Genomic DNA, 26,601 nt, shown 5'->3' on the forward strand with positions numbered 1-26,601 from the left:
ATCTGTGTATCTGTGGGAACACAGCAGAATGTACTGGAATGTGGGCTCTGAACTTAGCCTCAGGCTCCAGTTCAAGAGACCCTGAGACTCCTAGACACCATACATATTCCAAAGCAGAGGTGACTCAAGAACAGAAAGGGCAAAGTGAATGAATGCCTCAGAGGTGTCTTTTCTTTACAGTCATGTTCTAAAACTGTTCCATTTCCCTCCCATGAAAAGAAGACTTACAGTGTTTTGATTTTCTCCGAAGCCTCCATGAGGTCACCCTGCTGGCCCACAGTGGATTTGGGAAGTCCCACTGCTTCCTAGCGCTGCTGCCATAACATCTGTAGGGCATGGATCAGGGGATTTGTTACCTCGGGAGGGGCATAGCTCAGGTTACAGAAACATGCCTTAGTCATGTCTATAATGAGAATTACATGGGTTGCTGAGCTCACTGGGCTGCAAGCTCTAAATCCCAAGGTCTGGTTCTTTTTTTTGAGACAGAGTTTTGCTCTTGTCACCCAGGCTGGAGTGCAATGGTGCAGTCTGGGCTCACTGCAACCTCTGCCTCCTGGGTTCAAGCAATTATCCTCTGTCAGTCTCCTGAGTAGCTGGGATTACAGGCGCCCACCATCACACCTGGCTAACTTTTGTATTCTTAGTAGAGACGGGGTTTCACCATGTTGGCCAGGCTGGTCTCAAGCTCCTGACCTCAGGTGATAAACCCGCCTTGGCCTCCCAAAGTGCTGAGATTACAGGTGTGAACCACCAAACCCAGCCAGTCTGGTTCTATATAATATTACTGCTATGACTATTGCTATTGCTTTTAAAAATTTTTTTTCATTATTATTGTTTTTGAGACAGTGTTTCACTCTTGTCACCCAGGCTGGAGTGCAATGACATGATCTCAGCTCACTGCGACCTCTGCCTCCTGGGTTCAAGCCATTCTCCTGCCTCAGCCTCCTGAGTAGCTGGAATTACAGGTGCCTGCCAGCACACCTGGCTAAGTTTTGATTTTTAGTAGAGATGGGGTTTTACCACGTTGGCCGGGCTGGTCTTGAACTGACCTCAGGTGATCCACCTGCTTTGGCCTTCCGAAGTGCTGGGATTACAGTGGTGTGAGCCACCGCCCCTGACCTGCTATTGCTACTACTACTGCTGCTACTGCTACTGCTAATGTTACTACTACTACATACAGCCACCAATAGCAGTAATATTTTATAGCACTCCCTAGTGCCAGGCACTCTTCAAGGTTCTATATTACCTAAGTTAATCCTCATAGCAATTCTGTGAACTGAATATGATTACCATTTCACAGATGAGAAAACAGAGGCAAAGAGAGGCCAATACATTGCCCAAGTTTCAACTGCTGTGAGCAGTGGAGCCCTGTATTAACTCAGCTTGGCCCTAATCACCACCCTATAGACTGCCTGTCAGTGGCAAGCTATTGTGCCTCTACCCCCAGGAAGAAGCATGTTCTCACAGTGGGTCTTTTCGGTCACCATGCGGTTAGACAGGTGGATACCATCACACACTTTATTTTGCTGTTTCCTGTATCTTCTCAGCAGAGGAATATTCGAGGACATTACGGATAGACCCACAGGGAGTTGGGGCTTGGAGAATCAAGTGCATTTGAGTAAGAGAAGAACACGTGCAGTGCAGTCAGAGCCCAGGATTGCATCTACCTTTGTGAAGGAGCTAGATGCTGGGAGAGTGGAGGTGACTTACCTTGGTCACAGGCTTGGAGTCAGCTCCCAACCCCAACCCCAAGCGTTTCTCCACAAGGGCATGCTGCCATGCCTTTCTCTGGATGTTAGCGAAGCTGGTGCTTGGATTTCACAAAGCCTCCGGTAGAGAGGGAGGGATCCTATCCCCACATGCCCTTCCCCCTGACAGTGAGACCTTCACAAGCTCTGACCTGTGCAGCAGTTAGGGCTGATTATAGCTCCAGGCTTGGCAGGTTGGAAATCACACCAAATGTTACCCCGTGTGTCAGACCCCAAACTGTTGCTGAAAGCGTTTTTTTTTTTTCCTCTTCTAGAACAGAACACAGCTGAAAGCGCTTTTTTCCATAACAGCAGAAGAAAGCATAACGGTAGGAAACATGACATGCCCTGAGCACCCCCTGCCTTCTATCTGTGTCTCTTCACACCTGTGCCATGTGGGTCCTGCCTATCCTTGGAGCCATGGGGAGGGGCGGCTGCTGGCCTTGGACCCCCAGTTATGCATTGAGGCTGGGACTCTGCTGTCTCTTGGGTCCCCTGTGTGCCCTGAGGCTATCTGACTGGTTTCCCTGGACGACCCTCCACCTGGGCAAGGCAGGTGGGCCATGGGCTGGACAGGCTGAGGTTCCACTGCTTGTCTGTGCTACTGTCCAGCTGTGCTCCTACCTGTTCCCAGTGTTTGCCCCTAGGTCAAGCTGCTGGTGACATTGTGTTTTCCCAGATCTTCCCAAAGCCTGCAGTCTGTGGGTGGGTCTCTCTGCTTCTGCTGTTCACCATTAATACTTCTCCATTTCTGTTCTTCAGTTTAATCATTTGCATCTCACATGTTCACTCGTTCATGTATTAACTGAGTGTTAATTCACCAGGTAACAACACTTCACGTTTCTTAAACACCTACTGGGTGCCAGGCATTCCGAGCAATTTACATATGTGGAATTACATCATCTTCACCACAGTCTTGTGAGACATATTCTATTTTAAAATCTCTGCCATTTCAGATGGGGAAACCGAGGCACATTAAAGTCAAGTAATTTGCTCAAGATCCCATGGCTAGAATGTCAGAGTCCCCAATACCCACCCCCAGTTTCGATGGTTCTCTAGGGTGACTCACGGGACTTACATGTACAGTCACGCACCACATAATGACATTCTGGTGAACAGTGGACTGCATATATGAAGGTGGTCCCATAGGATTACAATGCAGCTGAAAAATTCCTGTCACCTAATGATCATGTGATTGTGTAACATCCATTGTAACACAGTGTGTTTACTCAGCTGTTTGGTGATTCTGGTGTGAAACCTACTGTGCTGCCAATCGTAAAAAGTCTAGCATATACATTTATGTCCAAAACATAATACTTGGCCGGGCGTGGTGGCTCACACCTGTAATCCCAGCACTTTGGGAGGCTGAGGTGGGTGGATCACGAGGTCAGGAGATTGAGACCATCCTGGCTAACACAGTGAAACCCCCTCTCTACTAAAAATACAAAAAAAACTAGCCGGGCGTGGTGGCGGGCGCCTGTAGTCCCAGCTACTCGGGAGGCTGAGGCAGGAGAATGGTGTGAACCCGGGAGGCGGAGCTTGCAGTGAGTGGAGATCATGCCACTACACTCCAGCCTGGGTGACAGAGCGAGACTCCGTCTCAAAAAAAATAATAATGACAATAAAAGACTATGCTACTGGTTTACATATTTACTATACATATTTTTTATTGTTATTTTAGAGTGTATTGCTTCCACTGGTCAAATCCAAAATAAGCTTACCTAGAAATCAGCCTCAGGCAGGCCCGTCAGGAGGGATTCTAGAAGAAGGCCTTGTTATCCTAGGAGATGACGGGTCCATGCCTGTTACTGCCCCTGAAGACCTTCCAGGGGGACAAGGTGTCAGTGTGGAAGGCAGTGAGATTGATGATCCTGACGCTGTACAGGACTAGGCTAATGTGCGTGTGTCTTAGTTTTTAACAAAAAAGTTTAAGAAGTTTTTTTTTAAAAAGAAAAACCTTAAAAATATAGAAAGCTTACAGAGTAAGGATATAAAGAAAGGATCTATTTTTGTACAGCTGTACGGCGTATTTGTGTTTTAAGCTGTGTTATTACCAAAGAGTCAACATGTTAAAAAAAAAAAAAAAACGACAAAGGTAATAAAGTCACAGGGAGGGGAACATCACGCTCTGGAACCTGTCGAGAGGTGGGGGGCAAAGGCAATTACATGTGGAGCTTAAAACCTAGATGACAGGTTGATGGGTGCAGCAAACCACCGCGACACATGTACACCTGTGTAACACACCTGCATGTTCTGCGTATGTATCCCAGAACTTAAAGTAAACTAAAATAAAATATAAAAAGTTACAGTAAGCTAAGATTAACTTATTACTGAAGAAACCTGCACAGCATATATTTTAAAAATAAATTTAGTGGCCAGGCATGGTGGCTCATGCCTGTAATCTCAGTACTTTGGGAGGCCGAGGTGGGCTGATCACTTGAGGCCGGGAGTTCAGCATCAGCCTGGCCAACACGGCTAAACCAGTCTCTACTAAAAATACAAAAACAATTAGCTGAGCAAGATGGTGCATGTCTGTGATTCCAGCTACTCGGGAGGCTGAGACATGAGAATTGCTTGAACCTGGGAGGTGGAGGTTGCAGTGAACCGAGATCATGCCACTGCACTCCAGCCTGGGCAACAGAGTGAGCCTGTCTCAACATAAATAAATAAATGTAGTGTAGCCTAAGGGTACAGTGTTTCTAAAGTCTACAGTCGTGTACAATCATACCCTAGGCCTTCACATTCACTCACCACTCACTCACTGACTCGCCCAGAACAACTTCCAGTCCTGCAAGCTCGAGTTACGGTAAATTTCCTATACAAGTGTATTTTTTTTTCTTTTATACGTATTTTTCTTTTCTTTCTTTGTTTCTTTTTTTCTTAGACAGAGTCTTGCTTTGTCGCCCAGGCTGGAGTGCAGTGGTGCGTTCTCAGCTCACTGCAACCTCTGCCTCCCAGATTCAAGCGATTTTCCTGCCTCAGCCTCCTGAGTAGCTGGGATTACAGGCACCCACCACCACACCCAGCTAGTTTTTATATTTTTAGTAGAGATGGCATTTCACCACATTGGCCAGGCTGGTCTTGAACACCTGACCTCAAGTGATCCGGCCACCTCGGCCTCCCAAAGTGCTGGGATTACAGGCTTTGGTACTTTTTCTATACTTAGATCTATTTATATATACAAATACTTAGCATGTGTTACAGTTACCGACAGTATTCAGTACAGTAACATCCTGTACAGGTTTGTAGCCTAGGAGGAATAGACTATACCATAGAGCTTAGGTGTGTAGTCCGCTAGATCATCTAGGTTTGCGTAAGTCACTCTGTGATGTTTGCACAATGAGGAAATCACCTAACAATGCATTTCTAGGAACATCTCTTCATTGTTAGGTGATGCATGCCTGTAGTTGTACCCACTGCTGTGACTTACTACTATGAAAAGATACAAAGCAAAATCAGCACAGGGAAAAGTTGCATGGGGAGAAGTTTGGAGAAAATCACCTGCAAGTTTTAAGAGTCTTCTCCCAGCAGAGTCATGGAGGGTACGCTTCATTCCCCCAGCATGAGTTGTGATAACACATGTGAAGTATTGTCTACCGGGGAAGCTCCTTAGAGACTCAGTGCCAGAATTTTTACTGGGGGCTGGCCACGTAGGCACTCTCTGCCTGGCGTACACCAGGATTCCAGACTCCCAGAAGGAAAGCAGGTGCTCGGCCTAAGCCACACTGTTTGCACAGACAGTTTGAAAGCAGAGAGCCACTCTTACCAGAAAATAGTGGAAACCCTCCCAAAATCCATGTTCCCAGACATCCGCTGAGGCCCAGCCCTACAGGAAGGGCTTTCAGAGGATGCCAGTCTCTGGCTGAAGATGTTAACTCTTTTCTGCATGGCTAGTAAGTGGCAGGACTAGGATTTGAACCCCAGCAGTTTGGCTCCGGATCCCTGCCGTCAGGCACTGGGCCATACCGCCTCCCAGAGAGCCAGAGTCCTGCACAGAAGAGATGAAGAGAAAGTACAAGGCTGGCCTTAGGTGAGTGTTCGGTTTAGTGGGGCTGTCAGGTGCATTGGTAACAAGTCTCCCTGCTGGTCTGTGAGCTCCTGGCGGGTGAGGCCATGTCGGATTCACCCATGTCCCCCACTGCGCGGTACATTGTAGATGGCACTCAGCAGGTAAATATCCCATGATGGAGCTTGTTGTCATCAATGACGATGATTGCTGCTCAGGAGGAGGTGGCTGGTCGCTGCATGAGTGTAATGAAAGGCGGAGAACACTCATGTAAGGGTATTTGCGAGCCCTTCCCCGCTGCCGCAGACTCACTTGTGGATGGAATTGAGCCATGCCCAGGTCTTCCGGGCTTCCCGTCACCTGCATGTTGCCTTCAGGAGAAAGAGGAATAGTTGCCCCCTGGGATGCAAACCTGTGGATGCAAGTCCTGGCCTTGGAACTGGCGCTGAATTTCAGCCACATCGGCCCCCAGGACAGGCGCCCCCAGGCTGTGGACCACATTCAGGGAGCTCCCTGTTGAGTGGGGAGAGGTGTACGCACAGGGTGGCCCTGTGGTATTGTGTGAGCCCAGCAGACTCTTGGACCGTAAGGCCTGGCTTTGAATCCCTGTCCCTCACTGATTGCATGTGACCTTGGGCACATCACATACCTCTGAGGGCCTCAGTTTCCCCAACTGTGAAATGAGAGTAATAACAATATTCACTTCACAGGATGGTTGTTGAGGTAAATGGATCAAGGGATGTAAAGCACTCAACACAGTGCCCGGCACTGTGAGGGCTCCATAAACATCAGCTGTTATCATCGTCAGTATTATTATTATTATTTACACATGAGAACAACACAGCTGTGCCAAGTGTTCTGTGATGCTGACAATGAATGTTTTGCATCAGGGTCTCATGCTCCAATGCCCATCGGGGTCACACAGGTGCTATAAGTGTATGTCAGGCTCAGTGCAAGATTCTAGGAAGTAATGTAGCGTGCAGCAGCGTGGACACTCGGGTTGCCTGTCACCCACCATCCCCACCCTCACACCGAGGCAGTAAATGGAAAAAAAGGACCGAAGAATGCACAGCACTGGCTGAATTTGTGAGTTTGTGACCTGAAATATAGATTGCTTGCACCATGGACACTGACAGCAGAGAGAGAGAGAGAACTCCATGGGCTGGGTGGACTGGCAGGCTTCCTGGAGGAGGAAGAATTCAATTGGGTCTTGAAGGTAAGATTTAATTAAAGTTGGGGAAGGAGCAGCTGAAGATCTGACTTCTAGGTTAAGCCAGTGTTGACTGCCGGACAGGCATGAACCAAGCACTGCTGGGTGACACACACATAAGGGTGAGGCAAGGCTGTGGCAGTCATGGCGTGTGTTCCAGCAGGGCTGACGGGGGATCCTGCAGAGACTGTGGAATTACACCAGACAGGTGTGGTGGTGATGAATAGGATGAGCTCGCCAGGAGGGTGGCAGCGCCCCTGATGTGTGCATCAGGCAGTTTAAAAATACAGAGTAAAGACGGGAGGCTTCCATCGTGTAAATAGAGATTCTCCCGCATTTGGGAGCTACCCCATTATCTCCTTAATTTCCTGTTACTTCCCTGAGGGTGAAACTGACACATGTCAGCCAAGGAAAATGAGGCCCCAAGAAATTGTTTCTCATTTTTTCTCAAGAAGTTGTCTTCCCCTTTCTGTCTCCTGGATGAGAGTACTGTCTTTTTGAGAGAAAATGAGAATCACACATTGAGTGCAGTTCTCAGATGGCACTAGATAGCCCCTTCTGTGTTCATCACATGTGCCCATGAAAGGACCGGGTACTGTGCCAGGCACCAAGAGAACAGGTTGCAGTGTTCTGCTGCCAGGATCTCAGGTCTAATCAGAGAGAGACATTTAAACCAATTGTTATGGTACCCCAATTCATTCAGAGTGCAATTCCAATACTAATTTTGTTGTTGTTGTTGTTGTTGTTCTTGAGATGGAGTTTCGCTTTTGTTGCCCGGGCTGAAATGCAATGGCACGATCTCGGCTCACCGCAACCTCTGCCCCCCGGGTTCAAGCAATTCTCCTGCCTCAGCCTCCTGAGTAGCTGGGATTACAGGCACCCACCACCAGGCCCAGCTAATTTTGTATTTTTAGTAGCTATGGAGTTTCACCATGTTGGTCAGGCTGGTCTTGAACTGCAGACCTCAGGTGATCCACCCACCTCAGTCTCCCGGTGCTGGGATTACAGGCATGAGCCACCACGCCCAGCCTCCTATACTCATTTTAATGGGACTTTGGAGGGGATGTGAAAAAAATAGTTTCACCTGAAAATATAAATTATGAACCCAGATGGGAAGGTTTTGAAAATGAAGAGTAATGTGGGAGGGTTTACCCTAGCAGATATTAAAAATATTACAAAGCACCGGGCACGGTGGCTCAAGCCTGTAATCCTAGCACTTTGGGAGGCCGAGGCGGGCGGATCACAAGGTCAGGAGGCCGAGACCATCCTGGCTAACCTGGTGAAACCCCATCTCTACTAAAAAATACAAAAAAAACTAGCCGGGTGAGGTGGCGGGCGCCTGTAGTCCCGGCTACTCCGGAGGCTGAGGCAGGAGAATGGCGTAAACCTAGGAGACGGAGCTTGCAGTGAGCTGAGATCCGGCCACTACACTCCAGTCTGGGTGACAGAGCGAGACTCCGTCTCAAAAAAAAAAAAATATTACAAAGCTACAGTAATGCAGCATTTGACTGCTACAAGAAACATCAGACCAGTGGAACAAAAGATAAAATCTACACACACATCTACACATATGTTTTAAACCAATGGGAGAAGGAGGATGTATCATCCATGAATTTAGTAACAACTGACTGGGTCTTTTGAAAGAAAGACAAAAATGAGTTTCCTAATTAGATTAAAATCTAAGTAAATATAACAATTTGTAAAAAGTAAATATGGGCTAATAGGATATGATCTGGAGAAAACTGTGGATTTAGGTACACATAGTTGCAAACTTTACATTTAAAAACTGCACTCAGAAAGATAAATGAGTAACTTGGGGAAATATTTGTAATATACGTAAGAGACAAAAGATTAATGTTTTTAATATATAAAGAGAATCTTAATATTAATTTATAAGAGATGGAAGGCCACAATAGACAGCTATCTATGGTATGATAATTTCCCAAAAATGAGGCTTACGAGGTGCCCTTGAAGCACAGTGGTGGCCCGTGTCACTCTGTAGGCAAAATCACGTGCCTGTGAGTTGGATTTGTAGGCTTGGGGGTTTGCACACAATTGCACGTTATCATTTTTGCCTTCTCCGTGGACATTCCAAGCCCACTAACCATTGCCCTAACCTGCATTTTTTGTTTTGATGACTGCCCCAGCGTCCTATCCTTTGTGCCTCCAGTTTTACTCCCTACCCAACCCATTGTCCACGCTGGAGTGGTCTTCCCTAAAACATGAACGTGCCTGCTTTCTATTCTTGAGGCGCCCCCATTCAGGATCCGTCAGGAAAGCTGATCCCTGCTAACCATCTCCCAGGGCCACTGGGTGCCTTTGTTTTCCATTACGCTCTGGTTTTGCACATGCTGTTCTTATCTTACCTGTTCTTTGGGTAACTTATAAACCTCCTGCTGGACCCTGACCAGCATCTGCACTCTGTGATGCCCTAGCCCTCCCCTGGCCAGCTAGTTGTACCCTTGGCTGCGGTCCTATGCATTGGATCATTTATTAAAGCCTGGCACTGTGTGAAGTTGAGATTAGTCCTCTGGATGGCACTTAATCCATTTTTGTTGACATCAGAATAAAATTGTTGAACTGGAAGAGACCTTAAAGGTTATCTAGTCCCACTTTCTCATTTTAGAGTAAAAACCTCCGGTCCAGAGAGGCTCTGGAAACTGGCCAGGTTCAGAACTCAACACCATTGCAGTCAGAATCATGCTGTGTGATGCGTTCTCTGCTCCAGATGCTATTCGCTAGATTGGTAAATTAGCAAAGCTGCGTTGGTGTGATTGTCTCTGCCTGTGATTACCTTTGACATCTCAGTCTTGCCAGAATTATCAGCTGGGAGGCCAAGGGTCTCTTTGCCCTCAGGACTACCCCTCAAGGACTGTGTGACAAAGGCCAGCAAGCCACTCACCCCTCTGCTTCTTGGGTCTCAAGCTCAAAGTAAAAGATTTCAAGTAAATGATTCGCAGACTCTATTCCAGAGAAAACATTCGTCATCTCCCATGTTCATCAAGCATTTTCTGTGTTTTGAAGGGTTGGGTGGGTGGGATTTAATATAAGGCCACTATGGGCATTTTGAAGAAATGTCCTCTCCTTACCACCACCCTCCATATACAGAAAAGTTGGAAGAATAAAATAGCTTCATGCCGTAATCCCACCAGCAGGGAGAACCATTGTTAACATGTTCGCATCTCGCCATCCACAAGGCTATGAATATATTTAGTACATAATTGAAGTCAAACTCCGTAAACAATTCTTCATCAGGCTTTTGTAACTTGGTGTTGAATTCTGAGCATTTAAAGCATTCATTTTGAAAGGCCTGTTTATCCAGCATCGCTCTTCATAAATGCAGTGACAGAATTCATCAAAGGCATCTGCTCCTGCTAATATGTGATTAAAGGGGTGGTAATCGTGGATGATTCTTTTCCAGAGACAAGAAGGAAAGTAAGGAAGACTCTAGGGGATGGGAAGCCGGGATAACCATCTTTTTCTTTATTCTTAGACAATGAGGTTTAAGGTAAAGATGCTCTTTGGAATCTGAACTTACAGTGATTCTCAGTGGAGTTTGGCTGCAGCATGTTTAAGGGATTCTCAGAAGTATGATTAACGTGGAGCTGATTCTGGTGCTCTCAGCCACTTCCGGTTCTGGACTTGTCACTGCAGCGGTGGGTGCTACCAGCATCCCGTCCCCTGAGCTGGATTCAGGGACATTGTTGGCTCCTCCTGTGTCTGGCCTCTTACATATCCATTCCATCACAACACTCCATTGACTGTCTCCTAGTCTGTACCCTTCCCACCAGCCAATAACAGTAGTAGTAATAGCGGCTCAGATTTACTGACTTCTGTGTACCATAACCCTAAACATTAGGCACTGTTTGTGTGTGCGTGGTAAAGTACACACAGCATAACATTTACTGTTATTGACAGTTACTACTTTCACAGTGTTGTGCAGCCATCACCACTGTCTGCTTCCAGAACATTTTCACCTCTGGAAGGAAACTTGGTGCCCACTGGTGACTTCCCATTTCCTTCTCCCCCAGCCCCTGGCAACCACTCCTCTGCTTCTATCTCTGGATTTGCCGACCCTGTACATTTCAGATAAGCGGAATCACACAGTATGTGTCCTTTTGTGTCTGGCATCTTTCACTTAGCATCACGTTTTCAGTGTTCCTCCATGTTGTAGCATGCACCGGAACTTCATTCCTTTTTATGGCCGAATAATATTCCATTTTATGGATATACACATGTTCTTTATTCATCAGGACGTTTGGCTTATTGTGAACAGTGCTGCTGTGAGCATTCGAGAACAGATTTTTGTTTGAATACCTGTTTTAAATTATTTGGAGTATGTGCTTGGGGGTGAAATTGCTGGGTTGTATGGTAATTCTGTTTTTGACCTGTTGCCTCTCAGAGCTGGGGAGACCCAGCCTCCCACAGTGTGGAAGAGGGTGGATTTAAGAGTTGAACCCTCATCAAAGGCCAAAGTCCATGGTCTTTGCTGGCGTGTCCTGTTGCCTCCTGCAGCCTCTTTTCATGCCCCCCATTTCTCTCTTGGCATCCGGGTTTACCTTCCTCCAGGCTGAAGTCATAAGGCGGCCGGAGTTATCTTTCTAAAATACTGATCTAACCATGTTTCTTCATGGCTTAAAGCCTCTCAGTTGTTCCCCTGATTCCCTTAGGATGACACAGCAAATCCCTAATGTGCTCTCAAAGGCCCCGTTGGGCTGGGGTTGCTTCTCTTGCCAGCTTCAGGCCCTGCTCAGGCCAGTCCTTCTCGAAGCTCGCCCTCCCCCTGGCCCAGCTCATTCTCCTCTGCCCACTGGATCACCTCTTGGAAAGCCTTCTCCTGTCCTTTGAGCTAAGAGAGGAGCTCCCCCCTCTCCCCGAGTCCTCCAGGCTCCCCAGCCTCAGCCCAGACACACTGTGGCATCAGCATCTGCCTGCCTGTTCATTCCTCTGTGGGACGTGAGCTCCTTGAGCAGGGCCTGGCTTTGGTTCCTCCTTGTTCTTCCAGCACCCAGTACAGGGCTCCATTGACTCCTGTGAGTCAGGCAGGTGTAATGTCATATCCAGACACGGAGTAAGTCCTGGCAGCCCACTTGATGTGTCCACTTCAATAGAGAGTTTCAGGGAAACAAAATTATAGGAAACCTTGGTTTCTGCACATGTGAAATGGATGTAAGAATTATGCACTTAAAATGTTGCTTGAGGCCAGGCGTGGTGGCTGATGCCTGTAATCCCAGCACTATGGGAGGCTGAGGCCAGCGAATTATCAGGTCAGGAGTTCAAGACAAACCTTGCCAACATGGTGAAACCCCATCTCTACAAAAAGTACAGAAATTAGCTGGGCATAGTGGCAGGTGCCTGTAATCCCAGCTACTTGGGAGACTGAGGCAGGAGAATCGCTTGAACCCAGGAGGTGGAGGTTGCAGTGAGCCGAGATTGTGCCATTACACTAGCCTGGGCAACAAGAGCAAGACTCCATCTAAGAAAGAAAGAAAGAAAGAGAGAGAGAGAGAGAGAGAGGGAGAGAGGCAGGGAGGGAGAGAGGGAAAGGAAGAAAGAAATAAAAGAAAGGGGAATAAAGCCTGGTCTGGACAAAATTCAAAATTAAAGTTTGAAAGGATTAGGAAGGCTTTTGGCCAGAGACTCAGGAGTTCCAAAATCTGCCTTGCTGCTACTCCTTCACCCCCAAAAGGTGAGCTGCATACCCAGAGTGGGAATGAAAGTGTTAACAGTGGCACAAACCCTTGATGGCTCGATGCAGGGCTCCTGATAAAGGGCCAGCCTAGGAGAGGCAGGTGGGGTGTGAAGGCCACTAACCTCAGCTGCTGGATGTGAGTCTCAGGTCTACTACTTACTCTCTCTGTGACCTTGGGCCATTTTAAAAGCTTATTTCTACAATGACATTATAATTTATAAAGTGGGGGTTAAAATAGTTCCCATCACAGAGTATTATTATGGAGATTAAATGGATTAATACATGTAAAGCACTTGGATCCATCCCTGGTGCTTAGTATCTGCATAATACATGTTCTCTGAAAGGACAATGGTAACAGTGATGCTGCTGCTGATGGTGTCATGATGGCATTGATGGTGGTGGGGGTGAAGATGATGGTGCTGGTGATATTGATGATGATGATAGTGATTGTGATGGTCATGGTGAAGATGATGGTGATGGGATTATTGATGATCTTGATAATGATGGTGGCTATGGTAATGGTGGTGGTGGTCATGGTGGTGATGGTAATAATGAATTTGATGCTGCTGCTGATGATGATGGTGATGGTGATGGTGAAGATGATGGTGATGGAGACATTGATGATGTCAATAATGATGGTGGTGATGGTCATGGTGAAGGTGATTGGCATATTGATAATGTTGACAATGATGGTGGTGATGATGATGTTGATAATGATGGTGGTGATGGAGATATTGATGTTGATAATGATGGTGGCTATGGTAATGGTGGTAGTGGTCCTGGTGGTGATGGTGATGATGAATTTGATGGTGATGCTGCTGATGATGGTGTTGATGGTGATAGTGAAGATGATGGTGATGGTGATATTGATGATGTTGATAATGATGGTGGTGATGGTCATGGTGAAAGTGATTGGGCTATTGTTAATGTTGACAATGATCATGGTGATGGTGATGGTGAAGATGATGGTGATGGTGATATTGATGATGTTGATAGTGATGGTGGTTTTGGCCAATGTGAAGATGATGGTGATGGGGATATTGATCATGCTGATAATGATGGTGGTGATGGAGATATTGATGTTGATAATGATGGTGGCTATGGTAATGGTGGTAGTGGTCCTGATGGTGATGGTGATGATGAATTTGATGGTGATGCTGCTGATGATGGTGTTGATGGTGATGGTGAAGATGATGGTGATGGTGATATTGATGATGTTGATAATGATGGTGGTGATGGTCATGGTGAAAGTGATTGGGCTATTGTTAATGTTGACAATGATCATGGTGATGGTGATGGTGAAGATGATGGTGATGGTGATATTGATGATGTTGATAGTGATGGTGGTTTTGGCCAATGTGAAGATGATGGTGATGGGGATATTGATCATGTTGATAATGATGGTGGTGATGGAGATATTGATGTTGATAATGATGGTGGCTATGGTAATGGTGGTAGTGGTCCTGATGGTGATGGTGATGATGAATTTGATGGTGATGCTGCTGATGATGGTGTTGATGGTGATGGTGAAGATGATGGTGATGGTGATATTGATGATGTTGATAATGATGGTGGTGATGGTCATGGTGAAAGTGATTGGGCTATTGTTAATGTTGACAATGATCATGGTGATGGTGATGGTGAAGATGATGGTGATGGTGATATTGATGATGTTGATAGTGATGGTGGTTTTGGCCAATGTGAAGATGATGGTGATGGGGATATTGATCATGTTGATAATGATGGTGGTGATGGAGATATTGATGTTGATAATGATGGTGGCTATGGTAATGGTGGTAGTGGTCCTGATGGTGATGGTGATGATGAATTTGATGGTGATGCTGCTGATGATGGTGTTGATGGTGATGGTGAAGATGATGGTGATGGTGATATTGATGATGTTGATAATGATGGTGGTGATGGTCATGGTGAAGGTGATTGGGCTATTGTTAATGTTGACAATGATGGTGGTGATGGTGATGGTGAAGATGATGGTGATGGTGATATTGATGATGTTGATAGTGATGGTGGTTTTGGCCAATGTGAAGATGATGGTGATGGGGATATTGATTATGTTGATAGTGTGGTGGTGATGGTCATGGTGGTGATGGTCATGGTGGTGATGGTCATGGTGGTGATGGTGATGATGAATTTGATGGTGATGCTGCTGATAGTGATCATGATGCTGTTGATGGTGATGGTAAAGATGAAAATGATGGAGATATTGATGATGTCGATAATGAAAGTGGCGATGGTGATGGTGGTGATGGTGATGGTGATGATGAATTTGATGGTGATGCTGCTGCTGATGGTGATCATGATGGTGTTAATGAAGATGTTGATCATTATGGTGATAGTGAAGATAGTGATGATGGGGATATTGATGATGTTGATAATCATGGTGGTAATGTTAATGTTGGTGATGATTATAGTGATGGTAGTGATTATGTGGAGCCTTCTCCTCATAAAATTACATATTGAGATTTTACTCTTCTTTGGTCATTCTTCATTGAGGAAGATTGAAGAGTAGAGGCATTGTAGACAGGGCAGGGCCTAGCGTAATTTAACAAAACAGATAAATTAAGAAAGTGAGGGTCATGAGTGGGTTTGCCCCATGGAGGTAGGCTCTGCCTAGGTTTGCTTGTCACTTGGTGTCAGAAAGCAGGAATTGTAAGAGAAGGGGGTGAAAGGTGATGGGATCTGCAGAACTGGCTCTGGTTTTTCCCTCTTCCTGGATCCAGGCTTCCATTCCCACAACTGTGTTGATACTTTAAGCATTGATCTATACCCTGCTCCACTGAACTGCCCACAGTACCTCTACTCTTCAGTTTCTCTTGGCAATGCCCTTGTGGCAAAATGAAAGGAAGATCTCAAGATGTGGATTTAGAAGGTGGAAGTGGAAAGAGGAAGAGATTTGAGGTAGCCTGACTCAGCTGTCCATTTCCACTTCATGAAGTAGGAAGGAGGGAGGCAGGGAGACAGAAGGGGAGAAGGAACATACGAGAGAGTTCTTTTCCTGCCTTTTACAGTAGAGTGATGCTGCCCATATGTAATGTCAATCATACAACTAACTTCTACCATGGTATGGGAGATTAGGATTAAAAACATTTTAGAAAAACATGCAGCCCCCTGGACAGTAAGTAGTGTCCAGCTTTAGTGGGGCAAACGTAGACATTGGAGTCCAGCAGAGCTAATTCTGTTTTAGCTGTGAACTTCAATTAATTTTTTAATCTCTTTGCATCTCCATTTGTCTATCAGTAGAACAGGGATGATACGTGTTCCGGGGATTACAGAAGATTGAATGAAATAAAGTTTATGAAGCATTGTGTTAGTGTCCTCAGGCTGCCATAATAAATCTCCACAAGCTTGGTACCTTAAAACAACAATTTAATTTTCTCACAGTTCTGCAGGCTGGAATTCTGAAATTAAGGTGTTGGCAGGCAGGGCCATGCTCTTTCTAAAGACCCTGGAGAAACATCTTCCTTTGCCTCTTACCTTCTGGTGGCTCCAGAAATCCTTGACATTCCTTGAAATCCTTGGCTTATAGCTGCATCACTCAGTATCTGCCTCCATCTTCACATGGCCATCTTCTCTGTGTGTGTCTACAATCTCCCTCTCCTTGTGAAGACACAATCATTGGATTTAGGACTCACTGTGACCCAGTATGACCTCATCTTAACTTGACTGCATCTACAAAGAAAATTTCTAAATAAGGTCACGTTCATAGGTATTGAGGTTAGGACTTCAACATGTCTTTTTGGAGGGCACAACTCAACTCAACTCACTACATTTACCTCGCCCAGAGGTTGGTGTATTGTAGGTGATTGAAAGTGTTAATCCCCTTTACCTCCCATTCCTTCTTCTCAAAGATGAAAAGACAAATTTTTGCCTTCTTTGAAGGTAAAGGGGATTAACAATCTTGAAAACAGATTGCTGATCTTTAACTACTGTGTTCTTTTACAGACAGACTTTTTTTAGTTTCCTTTCCATCAGTATTTTGACATAACCTCCATGCAATGTTATTTATGTTTATTCAGCTTATCGATTCTTTTCTTGTCTAGTACGTACACAGTCAGGGCTCAGGGAACAGAGGGACATGTCCAGAACAAATGGAGTACTTGCATTTCATTTTGGTGCTAATCAAAATTCAAGATTTAGGATCAGGAGGATGTTAGAACAAGAAAACATAATTGGTTCTCTGATAGTCTCTGATAACAGCCTCTGTGGACAGAGGCTGATTTATCAAAGGCAAGTTATAAGTGACATCACACTTCGATTCAGGTTTCAATAAACATTTGAACTGAAGCTCCTATTTTTGACCTAACTTAACTTTGACAGTCTAGAACGTCACGGTGGCCTCATTGGTCTGTCAGAAAAAATGTAACCTTGACTACAATCTGCATTGTGGCCACAAGAATGAGGAATAGGCTAATTGTCTTCTAGCTCCTAAACAAAACATTCGGTGGCCTGTGGTCTGGAGTCATTTTAAATTAAACTAATTGTCACAGGTTGGCTTTTCTGGAGACAGATGCTGATGCAGAGTTTGGGGTATAATATGCTTTCCATTGTGCAGAGAAGAATTAGCATATCCAGCTGGAGGCTGCTATCCTTAGAAAAACTTGCTTACAAGATTGATCCTGGGCTGGTGACTGGAAACTTGAATTGCAGGATTCCCATCTTCTGAAAACTGATAAGAATGGCTCCCTGTGCCTGAACTGTTTTTTACATATAGTATAGTTTATGCTGATTACTTGCTGTTTTTCTTGGAGTATGAAATTTTGGTACATGCCAGGGTGCCTATGTGATCAGCCTTGAATATAAACCCTGGACACTGAGTCCCTAATGAGCTTCCCTGGTAGAAAACATTTCACATGAGTTGTCACAACCCCTTGCTGGGGGGATTAAGCATGTATTTTGTGACTCCTCTGGAGTCTGGAAGCGTGTGTCTTGTTTACCTTGGACTTTACTACATTCTTCCCTTTTCTGACTTTGCTTTGTATCTTTTTGCTGTAATAAACCATACTTGTGAGTGGGATTGTATGCAGGTGGCCTTGGGGACCCTTGGTACAATCAGTGACCCCCTATAAAAGGAAACGGAAAGGAGCAGGATTGAAAATAGGAAGAAGTGGAGTTGTGATTTGGGTTGACAAAGCCTCAGCAGTCTGGGTGATTTTCATCTATCAAAGTTGCCTTTACATTTTTTTATAATCATCATCATAATAGTAGTAAAAATAATTATTGTCTCTTATTACACAAGTAATACATACCCGTTGTAGAAATATTAGAAAACAAGCATAAAGAAAGTGAAAAACGTCAAGAAATTACATTCAAATAAAATTCTGGAGGATTTTCTTTATAATTTACACAAGTATATGTATATATGCACATTATTTTTATTTTAATGAAATGGAGATTATACTGTATGTATTTTTTTGTAAAGTTACATTAGTATATAAGCCTTTTTATATATTATTAGAAATGTATTCAAAAATCTTCTTTTAAATGGTAGGATATTCAGAACTATAGGGAAAAGGGGGAAATCTTAAAAAGCACCCAGAAAACAAAAACAGATCCTTTCAAAAGGTTATCAGGCACACTTCTGTCAGAAGACAGTGGAGTGGCACCATCAGCATTTTGAGGGAAAGTTATTTTGAGCCTTGAATTATGTAGCCAGCCATACTATCAATCAAACTGAGAACTAAGTGACAGTATTGCTAGATGTGAGAAAAGAATATCTTCTCTAAACAAACTTACTTGAGAATAAATAGATACTTAGGATACTTCATCAAAATAATAAAGAATTATCCAAGAAAAAGGAAGAAATCGGATCCAAGAAACAGTTTTTCTTCAATGAGTAATGCTGTGACAATATAGAAGGCAGTGAAGAAAAAGAAAATCTCTCTATGATACCAGAAAACCTAGAAAGTAGCCAGGTCTGATTAAATCAGAAAGTCAAAGAACTCTGGGAATGATGACTTTAAGAAAAAGTAAATTTGACTCCCTGTAACAGATAGTATTATTAAGAACATGGGTTTATGCTAGGAAGAAAAAAGATAGGCCGTGAAAAACTTGAGGAAAAACAAAAAGTCACACAAGGAAATGCTAATTCACACTGAAGCAAACTAAAAATGTAGCCTGATTTGAAATCATTGATCAAGTGTGAGAAAAGGGACTGAATTAGGAACATACTCCTTTGAGGGGCAGATATTTAGTGACACAGGATTGGATCCAATTACTTTACTCTGCAGTAAGCAACATTTGCCTAATCATAATAATATTGTCTTTTAAAATTTATAGTTGCTGGAATTAACCTATAAACAATAATCAGAATTCTGGTTGCAGAACAAAATATATATGTTATAAACCTAATAAATGCTGGAAGGCAGAAGCAGGGAAGGAGGGGTGGAGTTAAGTGTGGGCCACTAATCTCACTAGTCAGAAGACAAGAGATTTTCTCTAAGTGTAATACCATAAAACTTGGGGTTTAATTATTTAAAGTTATAGAGTGTAGTGGGAAGGTGAGGGTGCCATGGGTTCTTCCTCTGGCCTTTGCAAAATTCTGCCCATGATTCTCAAAAAATGCCACGAATCCTTCGGATTATCATGTATTTGATTTGGGAACTTAACGTTCTTGAGTGTCTGTGATGTGCTAGGCTTGGGGCTGGATGGCACTATTGTGTGCAAATCACCATGCCTCAGGTCTTTCTTTGAAAGACTTGTCAAGCACTGAGGAAATTCAGGCTCAGAGAGGACCAGTGAGGGCCTCTAGGCAGCCAGCTGGCAGCTGGCAGAGCGGGACTCAAATGCAAGTGAGTCCCCTGGCTCCCTGCTTGGTCTACTCTGACACTGGATCATCTGTGTGGCCTGGGAGACCTGCAGTCTGACCATGCATGAATCCTGCTCTCCTCTTGTCTCCACAGGTTCTGCCGCACCACGGCCTCCATGCAGCGGGGTTCTTCATTGCCTTCCTCCTCTCCCTTGTGCTGACCTGGGCTGCCCTCTTCCTCATGGTTCACTATCAGTGTCTGAAGGGAAGCATGCTCACCAGACATCGGGTGAGTCTGCCCTGAGGGTGGTTTGGAAGATGGTGGATGTGAGGTTGAAGTGTGGGTGACAAGATGCGTGTGGGTGACGGAATGCGTGTGGGGTGACGGGATGCGTGTGGGGTGACGGGATGAGTGTGGGTGACGGGATGTGTGTGGGGTGACGGGATGAGTGTGGGTGATGGGATATGTGTGTGGGGTGGCAGGATGCATGTGGGGTGACGGGATGAGTGTGGGTGACGGGATGTGTGTGGGGTGACGGGATGAACCGTTCAGGGAAGGACTGGGGGTGTTGGCTGGTGGGTCTTGGGTTGGTGGGCACTGCAGTGCTCAAGGAGGGGACATGGCAAAGAACCAACTATGTAAGGGCCCCTGCTGTGACTCATTGTCACCCAGAGGTGTACCACCTTGGCAGGAACATATGTCATCTTTCTCCCTCACTTTAGCTTGAAAACACTGAGGTCCATGAGGTTAAACAACTTGCTTAACATGGCCAGGCACAGGCTGGGACCCAGCTTCTGGGGACCCCCTCTCCCTGGAGGCTGAAAATTCCACCCCAGCCTAGGTGAGGAGCCTGTTATGCATTTTGTCCCTGCTTCTTGGAGGAGAGGATTGTCATTTCAAAATGAGGTCAGCCCACAGTCTCCTTGGCGGGCAAAAGTGAGAAGAAAAACGGCCCATCTAATCAGACCTTGTACTGATTCTCCCAAAGCTGTTATCAATCAGAGGAACTAAACACACCCTGCTGCTTTGATGTCGGAGCAGGATTCATTTCCCAGAGATTAGGGCAGATCATGAGAACTGCACAGAGGGAAGCAAGAGTATGAATTTGATTTAAGGCCTAAAGACCCTTGCAGTACTTATTTCCTGGCATCGCAGAATGAACTCTTTTCACATTTTTCTTTATTTTTTTGCCAGCATAGTAGTGGTCAGTGGTCTGCTGTAAAACAGAAGGCAGCCTTCAGAGTTGGATTGGGATCAAAAATCAACCGGACTCTTTTGAGCTGTGTGGCCTTCAATAACGTTATTTCACTTCTGTGAGCCTCAGTTTTCCTATTTGTAAAGTGGGGGCACCAACACTTCCTTGTGGTAACAGCTTCATGATAACACAAGGAAAGCACTGAAAATAATATCTGCCACAGGGACAAGAATTAGTATAGGTTAGCTATAACTATCATGCATTTTTGCAGTGTTAATGATATTGGAGACGAAACAGATCTATCTCTTATCCAATCAGAGGGTTGGGCGTAGTTATCTTTAATGTCACTTCCAGCTCACAGTCCTATATTCTTTTTCTTTATTTTTTTTGAGACAGAGTCTCACCTGTGTCGCCCAGGCTGGAGTGCAGTGGCACAATCTTGGCTCACTGCACCCTCCACCTCCTGGGTTCAAGCGATTCTCCTGCCTCAGCCTCCTGAGTAGCTGGGATTACAGGCGCCTGCCACCACGCCTGGCTAATTTTTGTATTTTTAGTAGAGACGGGGTTTCACCATGTTGGCCAGGCTGGTGTCAAACTCCTAACCTCAAGTGATCCACCCACCTCAGCCTCCCAAAGTGCTATGATTACAGGTGTAAGCCACCATGCCCCGCCCAATCCTGTATTCTGATTAGAAACCAACCAGATCTCTGATGTCGAGGTCCACCATACCCGTTGTGAGGTCTCCTCTACCTGATAATGATAAAGATGATGACAGTGAAATATTTTATAGGTCTTACAGGTTGAAAAGTTCTTTCTTTCCATTGTTCCACTTTACTCACACAATGTCCTCACGCAGGGCTATTGGAATTACGATCCCATTTCTTTGCAGAGAAAACGGAGGCTCAGGGACATTTGCAAAAGTTTGTCTCAGTTTACCGTGTTTCCAGTGGTGTGGCTGATTGGGTACTCTGACTGCAGACCCCTGGCCTTCCCTCCTGGCTTTCTCAGCACATGGAATTTACAAGAAGGCCTAATCAATTATTATTTCTGCAATTCTCCTGAAGGTTTGGCAGTACGACAGCAAGCTGGAACCCTTGCCATTCACCTCAGCTGATGGCGTGAATGAGGACCTTTCCCTTAACGACCAAATGATAGACATTCTGTCTTCCGAGGACCCTGGTAGCATGCTTCAAGCCTTAGAAGAGTAAGAATTCTAAATCCCATTATACTTCCACAGATGTGATGAATGTTTTAATGACAGTGACGTAAGACCAAACACTGAGTATATTTCATTCATTCAGTTAATCATTTGTCACTCTGTAGTCATAATTCAACAACGGCTGTGCACTGAATGTTTGGCATCTAGGAAAAGAAGTGTAGAAGCCATACTTCCTGCTCTAAGGAAGTCTGATCTAGTGGGAAAGACTGAAACATAAACAGAAGTGACCACAAAATTGGGTGACTACCATGCTAATGGGAGGGTCAGGGCTGGCAGAGCACAGAAGAAGAAGTAATTACTTCTGAGAAAGTCATAGAAATGCTTCCCAGAGGAGGTGGCATTGAACTTTTTTTTTTTTTTTTTTTTTGAGATGGAGTCTCGCTCTGTCGCCCAGACTGGAGTGCAGTGGCGCGATCTCGGCTCACTGCAAGCTCCGCCTCCCGGGTTCTCGCCATTCTCCTGCCTCAGCCTCCCGAGTAGCTGGGACTACAGGCGCCCACCACCACGTCTGGCTAATTTTTTTGTATTTTTAGTAGAGACGGGGTTTCACCGTGTTAGCCAGGATGGTCTTGATCTCCCGACCTCGTGATCTGCCCGCCTCGGCCTCCCAAAGTACTGGGATTACAGGCGTGACCCGGGCTGAACTAATTATTTTTTTAAAAATTTTTTATTTATTTTTAACTTTTAAGTTTAGGGATATGTGTGTAGGCTTGTTATATAGGTAAACTCATGTCACAGGAGTTTGTTGTACAGATTATTTCATCATCCAGGTATTAAGTCTAGTACTCAGTTAAGAGGGAGAGAATCTGAATTGATTCTGAAAGCTTATGAAGAAGCTTTCCAAATTGATTAAGCGTGGAAACGATTTTCAGACAGAGGAAAGAAAGGGCAGATGTAAGGATGTGAAGGGGGCAAGGTGCGTTTGGTGAGATGTCAGTAGCCAAGTGTGGCTGATGTGCAGATTGGGGTATTAAGTATAGAAAATAAAGAAGAGGCAGCAGGGGAGAAAGGCCAGACCAGGTGATGTGACTGTATGCTGAACTGAATTCAGTTCTTCTTATGTAGTTAATGAATATTAACATCATACTTCCTATGTGCAATAGCAGATAGTGCCAGACACTGTTTAAGAACTTTACAGAACTAACTCATATAATCCTCTTAACAAGCCTATGAAGTAGGTATTGCTCTCTGTAACATCTTATGGATGAGAACTTGAGAGAGGTTAAGTCACTTGCCCAAGGGCGTATACTAGTAAATGATAGGGTCAGGTTTTAAACTCAGATCATCTGCTCCGTGGTCCAGGCTCTTAATCATTGTTCAAGATTTCTCCTGGATGGACACATGGTTCACAGTCTAATAGGTAACCTTAACTAGATAAGGTTCATCAGCATGGCCTTACCATTCCTTTTTTCCTTTCAACAGATATTTAAGATGACTTCTTTATGTTTTCTTTAATTTTCCTTTTTTTTGGCCAAAAATCTCAATCTTATTTTTTTAATTTACTCTCAAACAAAATTATTTTAAAGTCGCTGTCTGAAGACGTTATTATCTGTACCCTCATTCTGTGTCTGTTATCTGGCATACACTCAGTGTTTGATCATGTTTTCTTGTCTCATATCTCTGTGTATTTTTTAATATGTGCTAGACATTGTATATGAAGTTGAAAAGACAATCTGAGGACGAGGGTGATGTTATCTTCTTCTAAGAGGCTAGTAGCATAATTATGGATTATATTAATCCAATCAGAGATTGAGATCATTCAAAGCTGGGCTTCATTTCTCCCAGATCAAATTCTTATTTGGTTGTATCTGATTATTTTTATTTTAACATGCTTTTTGTTAGACTGCTGGTGATTAATAATGGGGCCAAATGTGAACTCTTCGTATTGGATGTCATTTACAGGAAACCTTTTTTACTCTAGGTTCAAGATTTGTAGCTCTCTGTCCACTCACTGCCCACTGGAGGGTAATTTCTGGGAATTTGGAATCATCAAGATAACGATAAACTATAATGCCTTATGTTTTCAGATAAAATACCTTATGTTTATGTCACTTTTAGAAATGTGCACACCCCTTATTTAATTTGGTGCTCATCATACTGCTTTTTGGTATGGCATCTTATTTTCAGTGTTTGACAGTCAAAGCAGCTGAGGCTCAGCTAGGTTGAGAGGTTTACCCACAGCAATATATCTGGTGAGTGAAGAATGGGACTTGAGCTTCCTCATTGTTTAGGCTCAGGCACATTTATAATTTACAGACGTTCTCTGAGCCCAGTTTTCTCATCTCTCAAACAGGGAACCCATAACCTAGAGCCTCGGGATACTGTCATGTGTAATGATGTGAAAGAGACTTGTGATAGGGACGTGTCCTTATGCGAATAGCTGCTGTGAGCCCTGGTCAGATTAGCAGACCCTAAAGAGAAGTGGTCAGGGTGATTTGCCCTTCCTTGAGTCTTTCTCAAGAAAATTGAAAGCATACTGAACATGGGAGACCTGGGGAGCAAAACTGAGCAGCTTCCTGATCCTCCCTGGGTCCGAGAAATGGTGTCCTGTGACACAAAGACGTAGATCCTAGGTAGAACCAGAAGCAGCTCTGTGTCATGCTTTTCAGGAGCAACTACCTACTGGCCTGAGAGAAGAGCCCCGCTATGTCTGACTCATTCCACTTTGTGAGCTCAATGACTGTTCTCAGAAGAAAGGGACTCCCCTCTTGTTTGAATGGGTGCTCCTTCTTCACTGGGTGCCTGGTGAAGAGCCAGGCCTGGAGCCTCGTAAGTGCAGGGCTGACCTTGTACCAAGAGGGGAGTCAGGGCTTATTCATCCGTTTCTGGGTGCCAGTTGTATGGCTTGGTTAATTAAGCCTTGTGCAGCCATCCAGATGCCATTCTTCATTTTCACTTAATTCCCTAATCAGAATGCCAAGGATTACAAATTAAAATTTGCCACCTTGTCTGAAGTAGTAGGGAGAAATGGACGAGCAGTGGAAGGCGAAGTTATTGGCAGAGGTTCATAAATGTCACTTACTATATTAAGTGGTGTGAGCAGCTAATTATCAAATGACTTCAGAGCTAAAAATCTGTTTTCTTACAAAACATGAAAATGACAAGTAGAGTGAAAAGATTTGGATCATGCAATCAGCACCTGGATATTTAATTTGCAAGTATGTGGTACTCCATAACTTTCCGATTAAAGTAATTAGTACTTTAAAATAGGAAAGTATTAATCCTCCTGTCTTTGTTTTTTATTCAAAAAGTAATGGGGCATAAGAAGCCCAGTCTTTATCCCTACATTATATGAAATTATAAGCAGCCACTGCGGTTTGCCAGTCTTGATGCTTGAGTACAATAGGAATGTTGAAGTTTATAATGGTTTTGTTCTTGCACCTCTGGAATTTTATATTCATTTTCCTTGGGAGCTTCTCTTATTTTGCCTGAAGAGTGTTTAGCATTGATTATCAAGCATGCACTGAGAGTGTTCAGTTTGTGAGCTAAATTCACTCCTCTCTTCCTCTCCCCCAGCTTCCCATCCTCCCTCCCGTCCCAAATTCATTCCTCTCTTCCTCTCCCCCAGCTTCCCATCCTCCCTCCCGTCCCACATTCAATATTTATTGAACTCCAGTTCTGTTTCAGGCATTGTGGTTGGACACTAGTTTTAGAAACCCAGTTTTTTTTTTTTTTTTCAGTTATAGCATTGCCAATTACTTTTAATCTTTCCATCTTGCTGTATAGTCCTGCTTAGATGCTCCCAGAAAGAAAATGTCACTCAGAATGGCAGGAGCTTAGTATGCGTGGAAATCTGTGATACACTCCCCACTAAAAATAGCATTTTTCTCTGGCAAATCAGTTATCCCATTTGTAATTCTAACATGAAGCTTAGCTGGGATTCGAAATATGCCATTAGGTGACTTGATTACCCCCTCATTTCAAGCCCCATCAGAGCCATAACTTTGCTCTATCCTGCTGAGTTATTTTTGACGAGGCGCATTTCCTAGGTGTGCGTGGTGGTTTTTACATTGCTTATTCATAGGCTGTCTTACAGAGAGGATTTGAGGAAGGACTGTTTCCTTTGATTTTTATCAGGCTCCTTGATTGTAGCTATAATGGAGGTGGACTCAGTCTCAGCACATGCTGGGACTAGGAGGAAGGAGGAACTAGGCAGGACCAGCTGGTTCTGGAAGCTTCTAGGGGCATGGAGTGCTGATCGTGTTTTAGCTCCAGCCTTACTCTAGGCCTGACCACTCCACACACCTCTCGCCTGTGATCTTATTTAATTCTCACAACTCTCCCGTTTTAGACCAGGAAGCTGAGGTTCAGAAAGGCTTATTGATTTTTGCCTAAGGTCACACAGGTAGTAATGGATTTGGCTTAGGCCTGAGTGTTTTCAATCTTTTCTTCTATTGACCGAACAGCTTTTTAAAAAGACTGAGCTTAGATGTTTCAGAGAGTCAAAGAAAGTAAGGCAAAAAAAGAAGTTCAGATCTATGTCTGTTTCCTCTATTATTAGAACAAGCTTAGGACTCTTTCTGGATGCTACCAACATTGCCTCTAAACTGTCTTGAAATTGTGTTTGTACAAAGTAAGTGTTTCATGAGTATTTGTCGAATTGAGGCTTTTAAATATGTGTGTTTAGTAGTTTTTTATGTGCCAACCATATGGTATATTTTTACAACTTCTACTCTTTTTATTCGTTGTAAACACTTTAGAGAAATGATTTTGTTCCTCATCTCTAAAAACCTAAAGCCCAGGGAAATTAAACAACTCATCCAA

General features: G+C 44.3%; 1 protein-coding gene across 9 annotated transcripts in view; it reads left to right on the top strand.

Annotated features, from left to right (window-relative positions):
- The window catches only part of EVC2 (EvC ciliary complex subunit 2), a 188,209-nt gene that overhangs the window by 25,411 nt on the left and 136,197 nt on the right, over positions 1 to 26,601 (top strand). For 5 of the 9 annotated variants that reach the window (XR_012434648.1, XM_065544758.2, XM_074039405.1 and 2 more), the window contains exons 7-9: positions 2,024 to 2,077; positions 19,577 to 19,711; positions 21,683 to 21,822. Coding sequence is in view for 8 of the 9 variants with exons in the window: in XM_065544758.2 (XP_065400830.1) it covers positions 2,024 to 2,077; positions 19,577 to 19,711; positions 21,683 to 21,822 (329 nt within the window). In the remaining variant the exon portion in view is untranslated. Of the gene's footprint in view, positions 1 to 905; positions 966 to 2,023; positions 2,078 to 6,716; positions 6,971 to 19,576; positions 19,712 to 21,682; positions 21,823 to 26,601 lie in introns of those variants that run through there. The other 4 variants (XM_074039407.1, XM_074039409.1, XM_074039410.1 and 1 more) reach the window with 2 other exon arrangements.

Source organism: Macaca fascicularis, chromosome 5, assembly GCF_037993035.2.
Source record: "Macaca fascicularis isolate 582-1 chromosome 5, T2T-MFA8v1.1".
Lineage (NCBI taxonomy): Eukaryota > Metazoa > Chordata > Mammalia > Primates > Cercopithecidae > Macaca > Macaca fascicularis.